General features: G+C 46.0%; 1 protein-coding gene across 4 annotated transcripts in view; it reads left to right on the top strand.

Moving 5' to 3' along the window:
* inaE (inactivation no afterpotential E) overlaps positions 1–19,203 on the top strand; it is a 210,121-nt gene that overhangs the window by 141,605 nt on the left and 49,313 nt on the right. For 2 of the 4 annotated variants that reach the window (XM_089560116.1, XM_089560118.1), the window contains exons 8-14: positions 2,340–2,464; positions 3,407–3,569; positions 6,429–6,512; positions 10,131–10,208; positions 11,176–11,256; positions 15,684–15,826; positions 17,154–17,295. In XM_089560116.1, coding sequence (XP_089416242.1) covers positions 2,340–2,464; positions 3,407–3,569; positions 6,429–6,512; positions 10,131–10,208; positions 11,176–11,256; positions 15,684–15,826; positions 17,154–17,295 — 816 coding nt within the window. The remainder of the gene's footprint in view (positions 1–2,339; positions 2,465–3,406; positions 3,570–6,428; positions 6,513–10,130; positions 10,209–11,175; positions 11,257–15,683; positions 15,827–17,153; positions 17,296–19,203) is intronic. The other 2 variants (XM_089560117.1, XM_089560119.1) reach the window with 1 other exon arrangement.

Raw genomic sequence — 19,203 nt, forward strand, 5'->3', positions numbered from 1 at the left:
ATTTAAGGTTGGGGGGATGTGGGGACGCCTTCGTCCCCTGCGTTCGCTTTCCCTCAACGCACCCCACTGTTGTTAGCTGCCCCCCCCCCGAAAAGCACTCCTCTCGGTTCGGTTACTGTAACTAACAAGGGAGGGCGCTCGCGTCGCAGCGACACCAGCGCCACGGATGGCGTTTTGCTGCGCGCTCGCGGGGAGCGACGGGGGCTCTTCTCCCTCGGCAACGGGAAGCGAACGGACGTTTCGCTCGCGGCTTCGCTCTTCGTCGACGGGCGCCCTCGGTCGGAACTTACTCCCGCCGAGCCCGACCCGCTCGACCTCGGAGTTCCACGGTGTCGACGGGCGCCCCTCGGCCGGAACTTACTCCCGCCGAGCCCGTTCCGCTCGACCTCGGAGTTTATCCCTTTGCCCTACCGTGGGCGGACGTTCGCTCGTAGCCGTGCTGGTGAGTCGGACATCCTAGATTCCTCAGTGTATTTTGTTGCTAGCTGGCGTTATTGTTGCTATAGCAATAAATGCCTTGTTTGTGTCAGCCAGTGTGTCGTTCCTTTGTTCCCGTAGAGCAAGGCCCGCCGTGGTCGGCGTGCGCTCAGTAGCGTACGCGGCCACGGGGTGGGGTCAGCGCGGTTTTGAACTGTGTCAGCCGCGCTTAAACGGGGAGAACGTGTTTATCTCCCAGATTTCAACCCCACACACTGCAGCTATGACGAAGGTCGATGGACCGAGAAGACTATGTTCGTAATCTTTGAAGCAGAAGTGTTAGAGCTACGCCATGTCGTTCTAATCAAATCAGTTTATTTGCCCTCGCTAATTCACCCTGAAATCTGTATTGTTGCCGTTTTCAACCTTTCGCCTGAATTCAACTCTCAGGGCAGATTTGTTACCGCAAGGCAGTATCAGCATCATCTGACAGCGGATCAAATTACTGTGAGCTCTCATTCTTATTGCATTTTTTCTTATTTAGTACGAGAAGGGACCGTTCGAACCGCAATTTTTTTCTTAACCAAGCCTTTTAAGGTTTAGGGTTGGAGTTTTTTTATTTGCCTTTCATTACTTATTACAGGAGTAATACAGTGTGCAGGAGGAGGTCCCGAAGTTAAACTGTCAGGAGGACTTCCTGTTACAAAGCGGATAAGAATAATTTCATGTTTCACCCAAGGAGCACATGTAATCGGGCCAATATTGGAAATGAATAGTTTCACTCTGTTGCTTTGTAGGTCCGGTCTTTGACTATACATTTCCAATATTGGGCCAATTAGCTGTGCTGCTGTGGCAGTCAGTAGCTTCACTGCACATTTACTCACTGTATAATTTAGTTAGCTAAGTTAGTAGGGGCTTAACAATGACTTCATTTAACATATAAGAAAACTTCCACAAATACCTATCTGCATAAATGCGTACTGAAGTAGGTCACTGAAGTAGGTCGGCGCACACCAGTGAAGGCTTCGCCGGTGTGCCATTTTTTCGAAAGAAGACCTTGTCGGCTTCATTACTGCTTCCTTCACGACATGACGTGCAGCAAAGCATGCACACAAGATTAACACGACGCCGGCACAACAGTTGCCCACTCTGCATGCGTTTTCGGGAGGCACACATCGTTAGAGAGGTGCCAATTTTCCAGCCCTGTTCTTCACGCCTCGGCTTCCAATTTTGGGAGGTTTTCTCTTTTTGTGCATACATACATGCAGTAGTCACTGTCCCAGTTTAGGGACGCCATATTCCCGCCTTCGTAGCCTTTTCAACGTGCTTAATTAATCACCTGCACAGCGCGCTCTCACTGCATTCCGCGGCAGTAATATCGGCGCAGTGTCGCTTTCACCGGGCTAATGATGTATTCTCCTTTGATGTATAGCTAAAGCTTATTCATTTATTATATAGAGCAAAGAGTTTCAGACATACCATCGGGTCAGGATACCTGGGAAAAGACTGCTACGACTGCATTCACCGACCGAGTATTCTTTGAAGATATTGTTCTGTTGCCTCTACTAGGTTCCTAATTTATATGAAGCACTTCACACGTTTTCAATTGTTTTTTTTACGAACTCTGTTTGTCAGCTTAGTGTGAAAGTTGCCCGTTTTGTTTTCCTGTCAGTGTAGTCGTGAGCTGAAGTTGAGGGAAGGGGTGCAGCACAGAAAAAAATATTTCATTGAAGTCCTACGAGCTGATCGCCTTAGACACCAACAAGTATGCCAGGACGTGCGTGCCTTATTCGCTGGCTTCACTGCCAAGCGACTGCTTCGCGGGGCAGCGCTACAGTAGCCTTGCTCCCGGGAACATGCATGCCGACTGTATAATGATAGTTTTCGTTTATAGTTACCTCTCTTGGTCAACCTGCTTGCAGAACGTGTGCGAAGCGGTCATGGTCATCACTCACTACATGCACTACGCACTGGGCGTCTACGGCTGGCCCATGTACATGATGACGCGAGGCAGCACCGGCTGCTGTCAGCTGTTTCCCAGCCTCAGGTTAGTGTCCCACACTTTGCTTTCAGACCCACTCACAGATGATTGCAATCAACATTGCGCTATATGAGCATGATGTGTTGGATTTTAGTACTGATTAGAAGGGCCGCTAGTCCATAAAGACTAAATGCAGAAACACTCCTTCACTGAGCTGTCGAACTTCTTAATATTCAAGCGCAATGTGTACGGCTTCTGCCGAGAAATCGGGAACTGAGATGGCCATGCATCTCGCTACTGGATTCATCATTTCGGTGTTCGTTTCGATGGTAATTTTCCTGCGGGAAATAAGTAGGAAGAGACTCGCCAACCAGCCCCAACTGCGTACTTAGTAGTGAACTGTACCACAGCGCCAAGCAATGTGGTTACTGTATACCTCTACCGCCAGCAGCACATGCGCATACGGCCTCGGGGTGCCAGGTTCAAGTGCACCCGGCCCTGGACCCCATTTGCGCATGCGCTGTTGGTGGCGGACGGTAGTGATGTACGACAGCGATATACAGTAAAGCTGTGCTAAAACTTCATACTAGAGAGTTATAGCATAGCGCTATCCGCCACCGTGATCCGCTTCCACGAGGCGCCACTGAGCGTGGGCAGAGCGTCCTTAGGGCACTAGGTGGCGCCACGTGCTTGCATGCCGCATCGGGGCCAATCAGTGCGTACGCAGTGGTGCTCCACGGAGGCGGGTCACGTTAGCGGATCGGGGAGAGTGCTATGCTATAACTCTGCTAGAATCAGCACTACGGTCTTAATCTAGGAAACCTACCTGCAAATGAGGCATTGTCATGGCGTGCAAGCAACTCCCACAGTTCAGTTGGGCCCCTGGTATACTGACGCCAGCTTGGCGTCCGCTTCAGGGTGAACTGCGCATGAGGTGTTTAGTAGGTGCAGGACCTCTTTGTTTCAGGCCCTGGGAACAAAAAGCAGCTTGATTTTGACCCTCCACAGTGGTCTTTTCCGTGCCAGGTGCTGCTGCATCCCGACGCGCAAGAAGAAGCGGGACCGAGCGCTGGTCGTCGAGGACAACTGCTGCTACTGCAACTACGCCGCACTCAGGCACATGGTGAACAACCACAACATGGAGGTCGTCTACGTCACCTACCACGTGGACGTGAGTTGGGCGCCTCCTTTGTTAACGCACGCTGCGCTGGCAGTGGAATAATCGCTCACAGATTTGAATGATTAGTGGTGCGTTTCAGAAAAGGTGTACATCATAATTAGAAGGATTGTCTCTGTGGGTTGATTAGTCCCCTATTGAAGGCGCTTCAAATAACTCCTGACATTTACCAGGTGTAGCCAAATCGTGTTCCGGAAAAAACGATCCCTGAAAAAAGTCCCCGGAAAATAAGTCCACGGAAAATAAGTCCGCGGAAAATAAGTCCGCGGAAAATAAGTCCGCGGAAAATAAGTCCCCGGAAAATAAGTCCACGGAAAATAAGTCCACGGAAAATAAGTCCACGGAAAATAAGTCCACGGAAAACAAGTCCACGGAAAACAAGTCCCCGGAAAACAAGTCCCCGGAAAACAAGTCCCCGGAAAACAAGTCCCCGGAAAACAAGTCCCCGGAAAACAAGTCCCCGGAAAACAAGTCCCCGGAAAATAATTCCCCGGAAAATAATTCCCCGGAAAATAAAATAAGTCCCCGGAAAATAAGTCCCCGGAAAATAAGTCCCCGGAAAATAAGTCCCCGGAAAATAAGTCCCCGGAAAATAAGTCCCCGGAAAATAAGTCCCCGGAAAATAAGACCCCGGAAAATAAGTCCCCGGAAAATAAGTCCCCGGAAAATAAGTCCCCGGAAAAAATGGCCATGGGAAAAATGGCCTCCGAAAAAATCTCCACGGAGAAAACGACCCCGGAAAAGCGTCCTCATTTGCGGCGTAGAAAAAAAATCTCCCCAAACGGGTGACTTCAAACGTCCTATAACTCCCAGCCATTTGAGCGTCCCTCTCGCATGCAGGAGACATGGGGACCGACCTTGGCATGCCCCTGGTGTGGATTGGTACTGCAAAATACTCCAAGCTTACGTCTATTCAAGAAATATGTCAAGAAATATTCCAATAAAGAGTGCAATTTTTTGTCCAGTGAGTTACTGAAAATTCAATATTTCTGTACTTTTTTACTTGAGGAATTTTTTTGTTCCTCGAGGGTGCTTTCACACGCGACTTTTTTTGACAAGATGATTTTTGCGGGGACGTATCTTCGGCGGATATTTTTTCTTGGGACGTTTTTCCTGCACCCAGCCGAATAATTCAATAAAATTTTCTAATGTCATTACATCTGACTCGGTTAACACGCTCATACCAAATCCTGTTTTGAAATTGTTACGAACCCGACCGCGGCGGGCGCGTTTCGATGGAGGCGAAACGCAAAAGGCGCTCTTGTGTTGTGCGATGTCAGCGCACGCTAAAGATCCGCAGGTGGTCGAAGTTATTCAGGAGACCTCCACCACGACACCTCTATCTCTCTTTCCTCTTTCACTCCTACCTTCCTCCCTTCCCTTACGGAGCGGTTCGAGTGTTTACCGAGATATGTCAGACAGATACTGCGCCATTTCGTTTCCTGAGTAACCAATTATTACTAAGTGATAGCGGATGCAAGCCTTCAGCGCTCCACAGGACACAAAATAGGAAATACGGCAGGATGCACTGATTTCTATATTCAACGCATGTTAATTGAAGCCAGCGTTTAGTACTTTTATGTGTTTTTGTTGAGTGTTGTGCTGCGCCCGGTAGGTTTGTGAAAACAGCACATCCTACGACTTTGCTGTGCATGATTGTGAAGGTGATACAACACATCGCCGTTCAGATTCTACTTTTTGACAGTTTGATTGTCTTTTAGACAGTGGTCCCCAAATGCTCAACATAATAAGCGCACATAGCAGGGTCTGTCTATATTTAACCGCACTACATCATAATGTCTTGTCAGCAACAGGGCCTTTCCAAAAATTGTCCCAAAGATTGTTGTTATTCAAAGGACGTTTCAAGGTTCGTAGTGTGTGTGCAGCTGCAAACATTTCTAGTTATTGTACTTTCACTTTTCGAATATTTCGAATAATTAAACATCAAGGAAAAGCCTGCGAACAAAAGCACACTTTGAAGGAAGACTTCTCTCATACTGTCTTTATACGCGGCGCTTGACGTGTAAGTATACGCACGCAACGCCTAACAATAACGTATAGCCGGCCAAATCTTTAGCTGGCGTGCATGACGGCCGCGTTTTCCGTTCTCATGCTGCTTATGACAGAGCAGACTTGCGAAAATATCAAATCTAAGCACAGGCTCACTAAGCCGGTTCTTAATATTGAGCTTTCCTGAAGTTTGCTTCGTCGTAAAGCGCAGGAGCGCAGACTAAGCGGTCGTCGCGCACGCTAACTAAATATTTAGCCGACTGTGCGTGCTTCAGATCAGTACTGGTTGAAAAATATGATTAAGCGAAGGAAAGTTCTCTAAGCGTGGTTTTTATTTGTTATTGATTCGTTTATGCGTACATTAGCCAGTATTGCATGGGTCCGTAATATTGTTTGCGCCTATAGAGTGCAAAAGCACGGCAGACCTTACGACATAAAGTGGCGGTAAAAACAAACCTGCTGATGAAGTACGCTGATTACCTTATGCATTATTCCACTAGACCTTTTCCACAATTTCACTACATCCAAAGAAGACGCTTAGGGCGGTAACAATGCGGGAGCAAGCGCTGTTGTTGTTCTTTGTTGGATTCTTTCCAAATGTTACATACTTCTTGTCAACACCCATGGCGCCCATCTTTTTGCTTGTACAACTTTTCTGGCGTGAGCTCCGACATTTTTTTTTGGTCAGCTATGATATGTGGGAAAGCCCACGTGTGGAGCTTCGCACAACGTGTATAGAAATGACAAAACCTATAAGCGAAACCAAATACGCGGAACCACATCGGCAAGAATGTTTCACTGAAAGGTAGGGTTTTATCGTTTCACTTTTTGCGCGCATTGTAGGTCGGAGAGACACCCTTCTTCGTCGCCGTGGACCACGAGAAGCGGACGGTCGTAGTCTCTGTCCGAGGAACGCTCTCCCTCCAGGTAAGCCATGTGTGCATGCCGAAGGCAGTCGTAGCGCCAATCCTATATGAGCAAAAATCGTGACCAAGTTAATGTTGTGGTTTTCATTTTTTTCCGCCACTTTTTTTTCTTTTAATGGCATTTGTCAAAGGGAGAATGAAGCATGAAATCTAATTACGAGCACGATACTAAAGACGTTCCAGTGCTTGCTATATTCGACGCGCGCATATTTTCTTTTTTTTTTGTCTTTTCGCGTGCTTTTTAGTCCTATAACAGAAGTGAGCAGCGCAATAGTCCGCAGATATTCCAACCGTGGTTTATCGGAGCAAAGTGACCTGTTATACGGAGTTCGTGCCTCTGTGATGTCTCGCTTGCTATCTTTGACCCTAAAAGCAATACTGTTAGTAGGAATAGCTATTTTCCAAAGAGCGATCCGTCGTTTAGTAAGTATCCAGTGAGCCAGAACTGCGGTATGAAGTAATTTGCTACAAGACTCTAGATTAGGCTGAATTGTAACGTGCGATTACCGGAAGGATGGGAAAATGATATTGGCCTTTAATGGTGCTAATTAAAACGAGATATGACAAGTAATCGAACAATTGTTAATTTTATTCTCCCAAATTTTTCAAATTTCCCAGCCCTCAAGTTCAGCCTCACCTCACAACTCTTCGTTCATTTGGCTGTACTAATCTGAGCAGTGTAACCACTCCTCTGTATGGGGCCCAATGCGATGGTTTGAAGTGACCAATATCATCCTTATGGTTATGGTTCCTGGTGCCAAATCGACAAGAGATGGACCGTGCTGTTTAGAAGTTTGTTTTAGGTTTTTCCAGTAGCCAATTTTTCATGCTTTCTTTGGTCACAGTGTGATCTGCTCATTAAATCAACCTATACCAGCTTCATTTTTTTTTCCCATACTGGATTCTTAGACCGCCATGACTCCTCGAGTATGTCTCTGCATAGGCAACAACACAAACAAAAGGCAGTGAACTTTAACATTTGGCAATTTGGCAGCCACAGCTCCTAGGATAGTAGCTGCAGCCTATATGCAATGCTGCATTGTTACTCTGCATAGGTAACAACACAAACAAAAGGCAGTGAACTTTAACATTCGGCAATTTGGCAGCCACAGCTCCTAGGATACTAGCTGTGGCCTATATGCAATGCTGCATTGTTACTAACTGTGCTAGTTGCCTCTATGCTTTGTGCTCAATTTGCCGCATATTTTTCTTTCTTTTTTTAAGATTATCTTTCTTTTCGTTGTTTTAAGTTTTGGCGTTGGAGGAGGCAGAGGTTATTGATGATGCTATACTCAGCCTCGCAGAAGATTAAGCAGTTCTTTTGCTGGTCGAATCTCCGGTTTTTGGGCTGCTTAGCTGTAAAAAGTTTCGGTGATCCGTCATAACAGCTCTCTAGCAGCCGGCGCCCGTACACCGGACTTTTACCGAATAAAAACAATCACTCAATGCTTCTTCTCTGAACAGAACTTGACCGCTGCGTTTATGATCTTTTCTGAGATCGTCAACGTCTTTTTTCAAATGAAACTTAATTTGCAGACTGTCTGTGGACGAGGGTTCTCCCTGAATCACTAGGTCTATATAAGACGTTCTTTGGTACGTAGCGTAGTGCTTTCAAACGAAACGTGATTTGATTCCTAAATCTCCGCTGGCGGTCACCTTGCAGTCACAAGGCTTTTTTACGGTGTGTTCCTTTGGAATAGTCGCAATTTACTCTAGGGCTACTTTTCGGTAAGACAACAACGTGTCCTACCACAACATGTTTTTTCCCCCTGTATAGGGGACTCTGTCGATGGGATTCACATTTCTCACCGCTTTGGTCGACTCACTACTATCGTGACCCTTTTTCATACATCGGGGACCCAGGAATGGTTTTATCGTTTTCAGCTGGCGGGTGCACTTGGCGACCAACCTTTTTTAGGCGAAGTAAAGACTAGGAGAATAATTTTATACTAGATAACGCAATGGGTTACTGCCCGGCATCTTCGATTTAAAAGTTTTTACATTTTCCTTTTAATAACGGATCTCCGCTGGCTGTTGTCCTGGAAAAATGTTGAGGAGTGCAAAAATTCTTTATCACGAAGGTAGGGACTCCCACGCTCAGACACAATGCTGTTTTTGCCATGTTTTATTGCAAATAAGAAATATACTGCAAGGAAAGACACAAAATCCTATAGAGGGAATTCACGCTTTATGTACGGTTGAGCCAATTACTTTTCTGGATTTCAAATATTTCTTTTTTCTGAAATTTTGCTAAACTTCAGCATCGAAAGATTTTTTCCGACATTTGCTGGTATTTGTCTTAAAGGAGAAATATGCTACAGCCAAAAAAAGTTAGCCATTTATTTTACACTAACTTATCTACTAAACAATACAAAACTTACAGATGTAGTTATCGCATTTATAACACTCCACTTTAACCGGGCTTTTCTGAGCATTTCATGCAGCCCATAGCACGACTTCTGGCCATGAATAGGCTTAACTTTGTCAAGCCTGCGTTACAAACTCTGTCCCGTCGTCTTCATCGAAGTATTTAGCGTTACTCATCACGGCCCTTTCCTCTCTCTCTGACACGTCTCCTCTAAGAGCAACAGGACAATGAAGCCTGCGGGCAATATCTCTACCTTCCGTGTAATCAATATATGCTCTTGTCTGGATTTTTTTATTCACATAGGGAGATGCGAGCTGTAGTCCCATGGCGCTCTTTGGCCTAGCTGCCTTCGAGCCATTAAAATAAAATGGTCACCATTACCGCTATAATGAGAAAAAAAAAAATTTTCGCCGAAGGTCCGGACGTGTCGTGGTCGGATTTTCCATCGAAATTCCCTTTTTGCTTTCTACTTTCTAAAGGGCATCCGACAGGTCCATTTTTCTGGCCCCCGACCACAACATGTTCCTTGCTAAGCGACGATGCGCTATCCACTAGCGTCCTCCAATTTTTCTGCGGCTGGCATGTCTGTTGGTCATGGTCTGCTGGCGTGGCTGGGGTCGATGACCGTCGACGCCGTGATCCCCTTCTCGCGCTCCCTTCCCGCTTTAGCGCCTCCCTGTCAGGGAAAATGCTTTGGCAGATGCGGCTCGCTCCCATTTTGGTTTAGACCAAAGGCCCTAAACTCACCTCCTCGGAGGGGGTCATGGTTAGATCCTTTCATGGGTAGAGCAAACCGACGTAGCATGCCATAATCTTGACGTACAGTGTGCGCCGAGGGGCAAACACCGTACATTGCTGTGCTCATAACGTTACCTTTCATATTACAACGACAGCTGCATGAGAAACACATTGTGGTTTGATGCTGTTTCTTTGCAAAACGCTAAGACACATAGGGCTGAAAAAAAAAAAAAACTACACGCGATCTCTAAGTTCCTAGTGGAGATCCCGATGCACTATACACTACGTTGTGAAAACACGTGGGATAAATCGTCGGATTATCAAAGCGGGTGCTGCTATAACCGTTAAAGTTCAAATCTTTTAATGCGCTACATGCTGGCAACGTCTTTCTGTTATAGAACAATGTGGATGATGTTCGATAAGTTTTCTTTCCTTGGTGTCTTGCCTTTTATATTGTGCGTTTCTGAGTATGAAGCAACACCTTCTGTTTCCCACTGTGACGTCCTTACGCAGGACGTACTGACGGACTTGAACGCAGAAGGCGAGCAGCTACCCGTCAACCCACCGCATGAGGACTGGCTCGGGCACAAGGTGAGCACGTTTCCTTTGCCCTTCTCGATCCGCGTATGCGTTATCAGTGAAAAGACCAGTTGCAGTTCAATCCCCTCATATCGCAAAGAGCGATAGCGAGACATTGCAGTTATCGTAAGTAACTTTATTCCTCTTCAGAAGAAGTGCGTCAAGATTTATTTAAAAAATAACCAAGCAAGACTACTTGAACATCTTCGGAGAAAAGAAAAACAAGTTGAATTGAAGGAGTGGAATGCGTAAAGGAGGTCATTTTGGTCTTTTTTTTTATTTTAAACTTTTGCCCATATGAAAGCTCGCATATCTGGGCACCTTTCAGTCGTGGCTAATTCTTCTCAAAGGGGTCGAGACCTTTGTAGGCGACACCATCTTTTCACTCGTAGCCTGCACCTATGTGTGACGTCCCGTATGGTGCACATTTTATGCCTGAGTGCAACTAACTTCCACTGTTCTCCCCTTAACACCGCATTCGATAAAACTCTCCCTCTTCACAAATCCCGAGGTGACCAATGCATCGTTTCATGCCATGGTTGTGCTGACATAGCGACTTTAACGAGAATATGTTACCCTGCCCAGTGGTGCTAAAGAAGAGGAAAAACATTTTTTGCGTGGATTGCGTGCATAGCTGGGCGAGTTGCTAGCACATTTTGGACAACAGCGCAAAGGAGACACCGTAAACGGAAAAACTTGACTTTTGCAGTTCCTTTCTGCACTTGTAGCTAAAGTTTAAAATGTCGAGTAGATCAAGCATTAATTAGCTAATCTCAAAAGGAAGAATCCTGTTACTACCGTAGGTAGTTGATAAAATATTAACTTAGTTTTACCCACGCAGAATGGGCAACTTTCCTTCGATCTTCTACTTATAGCTTGGCTAAAGCTAAATGGGACGCGCTTAATCATTTGCTCAATAAAAAAAAACCGGAACTCTGTACTGTCGCTGAAAAAAATCCTAAACGCTGCACAAACGCAGGGCATGGTACAAGCCGCCGAGTACATCAAGCGGAAACTGGTGGACGAAGGCATCCTGTCGCAGGCCTTCAACTACAGCCTGGTAAGATGCAAGACACGTCTCAGGCGGCGGCTGCGGGCGCCCCATTTGTCCCGCCGGTTAAGCCTGGGGGTGCTGCTTTCTTCGCAATCTCTATTTCACGGTGTCATCGAGAAAGGGGATCGTAGAACATGGCTCCTCCATCGACTCATCGCACGCATTATGCGGTGACCCTTAAGTCTGTCCTCGTCTTCTTACTACATCGATGCTATCCTTATGCTGGAGGTTGACGCCGATATAGTGCTGTATCCTATAACGACCCCTCAAACCACAATATGAAGGGAGATGCAGCCATTGTGTGCGTTTTCTAAACACTCCTTGTTCCTTCATACAATGCTTCTGCGTTGCCATGAAAAAAATACTGCCGTACGAGTCCCGCTGGAGCTCCGTCGTGAAAAGAAAGCAGCGAAATACAGCATGCCAACAAATAAAAAGCAACAAACAAATAAACATCAGGCGTGACAGCAGTGCATGCGTGTATTTCTGGTCTCTCTTTCTCGTCCGTTGTTGTTTTTCACTGACTTTCTTACAACGCGCGAATGTCGCTGCTTTGAGGTTTACGGCGGGCAACAAACAGCACCTATGAGCCAATCTGGGAGAATCATGCGGCGAAATAATCGCCCCGCGTCGTTGCAGACATTGCGGCCAACAGCAGTGAAAAGTAGGTCGTTGCACCTCGCACGACGAACTCATGACGTGACCGTTACTCGTCGTCCTGTTAGGAGATTACTGTCGGAAAGAAGAACACCTGGCACCCAGACGTTATGAAACCGAAGGTTACGCGAAACTCGGCTATACGCTCGCTGACTGTCGTGGACCAACGCTGTTTTTAAAAGTATGGCCAGAGTACGTGCATGCTATGGCCGTTACTTTCCCGTTTTGTTAGGAGCTTACTTGACGAAGCGAGAACGTCTGGCAAGTAGCGGACGCAATGCAATTGAAGTTTACGTGGAAGCTGCGCCATGCTATCACTAAACGCTTCGAACCAACGCAGCCTTTGGTTCCGTTATAGTATCTGCGCAGTTTTCAATAACACGCCGGTGCTTTAAACTTTAGCTCTCACCCGTCTCCCAAAACACCCCTGGTGCCTCCTACGCCCACCATCACGAGCATTAACCCCCGCATGCAAGAAGCAAATGAGAGATAAGACGAAATTTAAATCGGGTACTGCCAAGAGTCATTTGAATTCCGCCTTGTTTATGCTCTTATCCCTCTATCCAATTTACTTTCCCTCATTGATGCGCGAGGCAGAAACCTCACATCAAAGTAGTTGGGGGTATATGAGTACCTTGTAATCTACGACCGAGAAAGTTTTGTTGAAGCCGAAGTTGAGCTTTCTAGCCACATGTTCAGCCTATGGATTTTTTCAAGCGGCGTGAGTATATCGGTCGATCTTGTGGCATCTGCAGACGTGTATCACCAACGGTCTTGAGGGACTAACTTCTGACTAAATTCACCCATGATGTTCAACATCGTTATTTTGTGATGCAAGATTCATCCAACAGTCTCTACTATACAATGTTGGAGCTATAGGGATAGTAAAGTGTTAAATCACATCAACAAAATGGCAACCACTGTTGGAATCTAGCGGTAGACTTAGTTAGGACTGGGTGGTCTTTGAGGGGATGATTGCTCAGAAGGCAATGAACGCATGATTTCGTCATAGTCTGGCTACCTAACCTGAAGGATAAAAATGAAGACTTGTGCTTGCGTGCGTGAGTGAGTGCGTGCGTGCGTGCGTGCGCGCGCGTGCATGCACGTGTGTGTGCATGTGCGTGTGTGCGCGCGTTTTTTTTTTTTTTTTTCTACTAGCTCGTCCTGATGTTTTGACGGACCGGGGCACCGTTCGCCTACAATGAATAGGGCTATGACTTGGTGGCATAGATAGCGAAAGACATAGTCATAGTGTCAGTGGGTCATAAAAGCAATGTTTGGTTTAGTTTGGTTTATTGGGGTTTAACTTCCCAAAGCGACTCAGACCATGAGGGACGCCGTAGTGAAGGGCTCTGGAAATTTCGACCACTTGGGGTCCTTTAACGTGAACTGACATCGCACATTACACGGGGCTCTAGAATTTCACTTTCATCGAAATTCAGCCGCCGCAGCCGGGATCGAACCTGCGTCTTTCGGGTCAGCAGCCGAGCGCCGTAACCACTGAGCCACCGCGGCGCGCATAAAAGCAATGTGTCGCCGTGTCATTCGGGGTATACATCTGAATAGCCATAAAAGGCACAAGAAGGTCACTGCAACCTGTGCTCAGAAATGCAAAAACGAAAAAGCGTTTTCGAAAAGTGAAACAAAAAGCTAAGTCGTCGGAACTTAAATCGTTTTTTGGCGCCTCGCCGCCGACTCAGAAGCTTAATTCTTTGTCCAACGAAGAAAATTAAGGGCGATGGAAATGTGCCATGGGAGTCCACTGAGGAGAAGGAGGCGCAAATTGAACCTAATTTAATTGAGATCGAGTACAATGGAGGCTCAACGTTACGACAGGTGGATTCTGTCCAAAGTGCGACGAGGGCGCACGTGTGAGAAACCTTGAGCGGTGCCGCTTTTCTCAAAATCGCGTTCTCTCTTTTCGAGCCTTGCGCAAAGATATTTTCCTACCTAGTTACAGATCACTAAACGCGTTAGCACACTGTGCAGTACTCAGAGAATCTCATACATCAGCTAAAAAAGTGCGAAAAAACGCAGTGCGTTTTTAGACGCACTGCGTTTTTTCGGACGGCAGAGTGCTTTGTGTTACAGATTGATTTTTTGCGTGTATGAGAAGCGGAAGAAGAAAGAAGTTTAATAAATTAAGCAGAAGCGTGATGGCGTGTGCCTGTAGGGAGCAGATGCGTAAATATGCTCACTAGGGTAAACTATCCGGTCGCGTGAATTTGCATTTTCTATTAAAGGCTGAAGTTGAACAAGAAAAACAGTATAATGCATAAGGTGCACTCTGTAAACACTGAAAAATAATTACAAAGGATAACTTTTTTTTTGCTTAGCTGGCACCCTTCAGTGTAAATAGTGTATTCAATACAATTCTTTTTGCAATACAAAGAAAGCGTCTGAGTCTTAGGTTGTGTTGCTTTCAACTTTTACTATTTGTTGTCTGATACTTTTCTTGTTGCATATATTGCATATATGACACCTCTTTCTTTTGCGTAAAATCTACTGCCGGTTTGCGTTTTATTCTCAGAATGAGTTCCGCATACGAAAGGGTAGAGAACTGTGTGCCCACCCCTCCCTTGGCAAGTCCAGCTTTCAAGGTCACCACTCGTTAGTATGAGGCAACTGTGAATTATTGTAAGCAGCCGCTAGGAGCATAATGATGCGAATGGTCTAGTCTTCAGATACGTAGCACAATTTTACTTTTAAAGTGTGTCTTGTGCTCGCGCTGGGGTAGTTGAACTGTCATAGAAAACCGAAGGGGTGTCTTTTTACGTCCAGAGGAGGGACCAAAGGATATATTTATTGGAGTGGGGCAATCTAACAATATGCTAGAAAAAGTGCGTTCCTAAGCAACTTCCTGTTGGAAAAATGCTCTTGCTCATAATTTCGGGGTATGTCTTTTGGCAGTAGGTTGGACTTGAACTTTTCAGCTTATAATATATTCAAGGTTTACATGTGTAACATGCAATTCAAGGGCGTTATGCTTATCGCTTTAAACATTAAAATATGCTGACGTTTCGCTAGACAAGATGGGCGTAACATTTAAGGAACCCTTGACTAGTTTAACACATTCAAAATAAGCTCAATCTGTTGATCAGGCCATTATTATCTTATCTAGAAAATAGTAAACCACATGTACCAGGAAAAGCATGTAAAATTCAAATCAAAGCCCGTTTGCGCTGTCTTTAGGCAAAACCATCGCTGGCATCCAAGGCGCGGCTGTGAGGACACAGCCAGTAAACATTTCACGGGTCTTTCGTGTCTGATTCAGGAGGGAATAACGGGCGACGTCTTATCGTTTCTTATAGTCGGATAGAACCTCAAGAACGAAGCAGCAAATGCCCATCAAAGGAGGCCCTCCACTCACTGATGTAGACCGATTGGGGTGACATCCCTATATATCCGTTAATGCTTGATTAATCCATTAACAGCCGGCAGGGCCCAGTGATGACAGGCTATGAGCTGTCAAGCTGTCATGACGTCGTGGAAACCGGTTGACGTCATTGGCTGGACGGCCCCTTTTAAAGGGCATTTGCCGCCGCCTTCTTGAGTTCTTTCCTACTATAGTTTCTCTGAAGCTGTTCTACTTCTACGACGATTTAAATGAACATAATAGCCTGCGTAGTAGTGGTGAAGCGCAAGGTTAACGTTTACTTTCCTTGATATATGCTTTTTCTTTTCTGCCGGTTCTGTGTCTCATTGCAACTCTGCCAACATGAAGGCATTCGGTGGAAAAACGGCATTCTCGTGCGCTTATTATGCCTGCGCCGCAGGACAAAGGCACGACCCAGTACGACCTCGTCCTGGTGGGCCACTCCCTCGGGGCAGGCGCGGCCGCCATTCTGGCTATTCTGCTCAAGCAGGACTTCCCCAACCTCCTGTGCTACGCGTACGCCCCGCCTGGCGGCCTGCTCAGGTCAGTGACAACGGCAGAGATGGTGTCGCTTTCCTCGCGCCTTGTGCAGCCTTTGCACAAACATACCCCAGTCACTAAGGACGCGAAAGACCGAAGAGGTTGATAGGATGAGTGTAGTGACTGGCTTCTGTGACACTCGTGGCCCTCTATGCAACTCAAGAGTACTGAAAATGACCCTGCGTCTTACTGTCTCCGTTTCAAGCTGAACGACTGCGTGCCAGCGCTGTTGTGCTCTGAAATCTTGTTCTATCTTTGCCGGAACACTCTACTATAACGGCTCGTTGAATCAAGTCGCATTTTCCTTCCTTCGACCGTGGAGCGCTGGTATATATGTGCTTAATACTGCAATGAACCCCGCTGGCAACCATTGGCACAATGAAGGCTAGATGATGCCCGTTGTTCGGTGAATAGGTCAGCGGAATCTTTGGTGCAATGTGTTGGAAAGTTGAAGAATCAAAGAATACGAAATGATTCGATTTCAGCGGTAAAGTAAAGACGCTCAGGTATGGTTCTGGAATATTAAACAACTGAATGGAACCCAACAACGAAGCATGATGACGCATTGCTCTAGCGTAATTTTAACTCTACTTTTTAATGCGCCAGTCTGTTCTAGCTCGGGCATACCATAAATTAAAATTGTGCCGCTGATTTGTGACACTGCACAAGACTTAAGACAGGAATTTTCTATCCTGTCTGCGAATTTATAGTTTTAAATTTGAACAGAATAACGAATTCATCATATGCTGACACGCGTATCAACAGTTATTTGCTCTCGTAGAATCGGTGATCTTAAATGCGTTAGAAAGGGTAGCAATATAAGATATGTCTTGCGAAGCATCATTTGACGGAGTAGGTGTTGTACAGTTACAGCAGAGGAAGGAACTTCATTGCCACATAGCGAGAAATTTAAATGAGTAGGAAGTTTTCTTTCGGTGTGCTGTGATTTCTCAACGAGCAACATGTCCTCTAAGTTCTAATCGCGAGTTGCGACATGTTGTTTTCGGTCGAAAAAGGAACAGTCACGGGCGATCGTGTTGCAGTCTCATATCGAGGCGTTGACTAGTGCCAATCTGCACCGCAAGTAGACGAACCGTATTTAGAACCTGCGGAGGCTGCGTGTTCAAGTTCCATCTGGTCGCGTCGACAGCCCGAAGTAGTAACTCTTTCTGCGGAGGCTTCCTCCGCACACTCCTTCGGCAAACCACCTTCCCCGTGCCATGCTGTGTCTGTGGCTGCGTCTGTGGCTGCGTCTGCTGACGCCGTGTGCTTGTGCCCGTCGGAGACGTGCTGTTTATCGCCCCCCCCCCCCCTCCCACCTTTTCTCCAGCCTTCCGGCCGTCGAGTACAGCAAGGCGTTCATCACGTCGGTGGTGCTGGGCAAAGATGTGGTACCCAGAATAGGACTGCACCAGATGGAGGCCCTGCGGACTGATCTCATCAATGCTATTAAAAGGAGCGCCGACCCCAAGGTATGGGTGTGTTGCCAACGTTCATTTTTGCTTGCAATCATGATGTGTCTACCTCTGTTTCCCGTTCATTCATTTATGCTCATATCATCGTGTGTCCGCTTGAGGAGAAGAACCGCTTCCGGTGACATTCAATTAACTCTCTCTGGCTTCGCAATTATAAGCATGCGTGTAACTTTATATTGAGGATGATAACACCGCACAGCACACGCGTCTATAGCATTTCGCGTCCACCGAAATGCGGCTGCGGCGGTCGCATTTAGGCGAAATCCTAGAGGCCCGTGTACTGTGCAATGTCAGCGCTTGTTAAAGGACACCAGATGGTCGAAATTGTGTGCACCTTCCACTACGGGGTCCCTCATATCCTGAGTCGCTTTGGGATGTTGAATCCCATAAGCCAACCCACCAATAATGACTTATTTGAATGTCTTACACAGGCATAGTTACAACAGTTGAGCTCTCCTGAGGCTGCATAGCTACTTGTCAAGCAAAGCCCGACAGACAAGAACTTAGCCACAAAAATTTTTAGTCGCTCTTTTAGAAAAAAAATGGGCTATATGTTTAATGTAAACAAAGTAGTACAGGGCGGGACTCAAATTAAAGCGCCAACAAATAGTTTAAACAGCCCACAAAACAATCCATAATTAATGGGTGTACAATTATTTTAAATTTTCTCGAATAGCATGTACCGATTAAGAGGAACTAAACTGCAATAGGCCGCCGCGGTGGTTCAGTGACTATGGTACTCGGCCGCTGACCCAAAAGACGCGGGTTTGATCCCAGCCGCGGCGGGTGCCTTTCGATGGAGCACCGTGTATTGCGTGATGTCAGTGCTCGTAAAAGAACCCCAGCTTATCGAAATTTTCCGGAAATTTTCCGACTGCGGCATCCTCATAGCCTGAGTCACTTTGGGACGTTAAAGCCCAAAAAACCAAAAACCAATCAAATTACGAACATGGCGGGAGTGAGTGTGTTTGCCAAATTTTGAAAATGTGTCGAGAACAGGAAATGCATCCTTATGAAGTGAAGATCGGCTAGACAAGCTGAGAATTTCAATTGTACCGCTCCAGAAATGTCTGCCTTCAATTATGTCATTAGAAAAGGATCGAACACTTATAGGCATTCTTAGTAACTGAAAGAGGCGTACATCTGACGAGGTACAGCATAAGCAGCCGTTTCAAATATGTATTTCGGCAACCAGTTAACACGCTGGTGCCAGATGCCAGAGCAGCGCGCAAAAGTTGTAATACGTTATCAAAGTATGCAGGAGTCTAAGAAATTGACGAAGAGTTTCATGACTTACAAAGTAAAAGCATGTTAACATAACATAACAAAAAGACAAATAATTTTTCATAATGATAAAATGATCGAATCATTTTTTCATTCAATTTTACATCTGATCAAATCATTTGTTTTTCTGGTAGCAAAAACATAAGTAAATATTTTTTTTTGCAGCTGGAAAAATTTCAGAACATCTATGAAAGTCACCATGGAAGGAATTGTCCTTGATATCTCTTTAAATTGTTTTTCAGAAAAGCAGCTGTGATAGCAGCGTTCGGACACTTGTACAAATATATACATGAATAAAATCAGTTGTAAAACTGCGACAGCACAAACGATGAATATCTTGTGACAACGTATGTGAGCAAAAGAGTAGTATCCTGAAATGTTTGTCGTGAACCATGATGGGTAATGTAACCTTATCGAGTGAGCTTACGGCAGGTTAAAGTAAGTGGTGTTTTCAATGCTGCAAAGTACTTCACTCGAGATGCAACTTTGGAAAAGTGTTCAGTACAGTCAAACTGCATTCTGTGGAGAACAGTTCATGCCACTCGCAGGAGATCACGGTTAAAGGTGCACTGAAGAGGAATCTGAACTCGCCTTTTTGCCGCGGGAACTCAATCTGCACGT

This window comes from Amblyomma mixtum, chromosome 9, assembly GCF_055824585.1.
Source record: "Amblyomma mixtum isolate Tamu chromosome 9, ASM5582458v1, whole genome shotgun sequence".
Lineage (NCBI taxonomy): Eukaryota > Metazoa > Arthropoda > Arachnida > Ixodida > Ixodidae > Amblyomma > Amblyomma mixtum.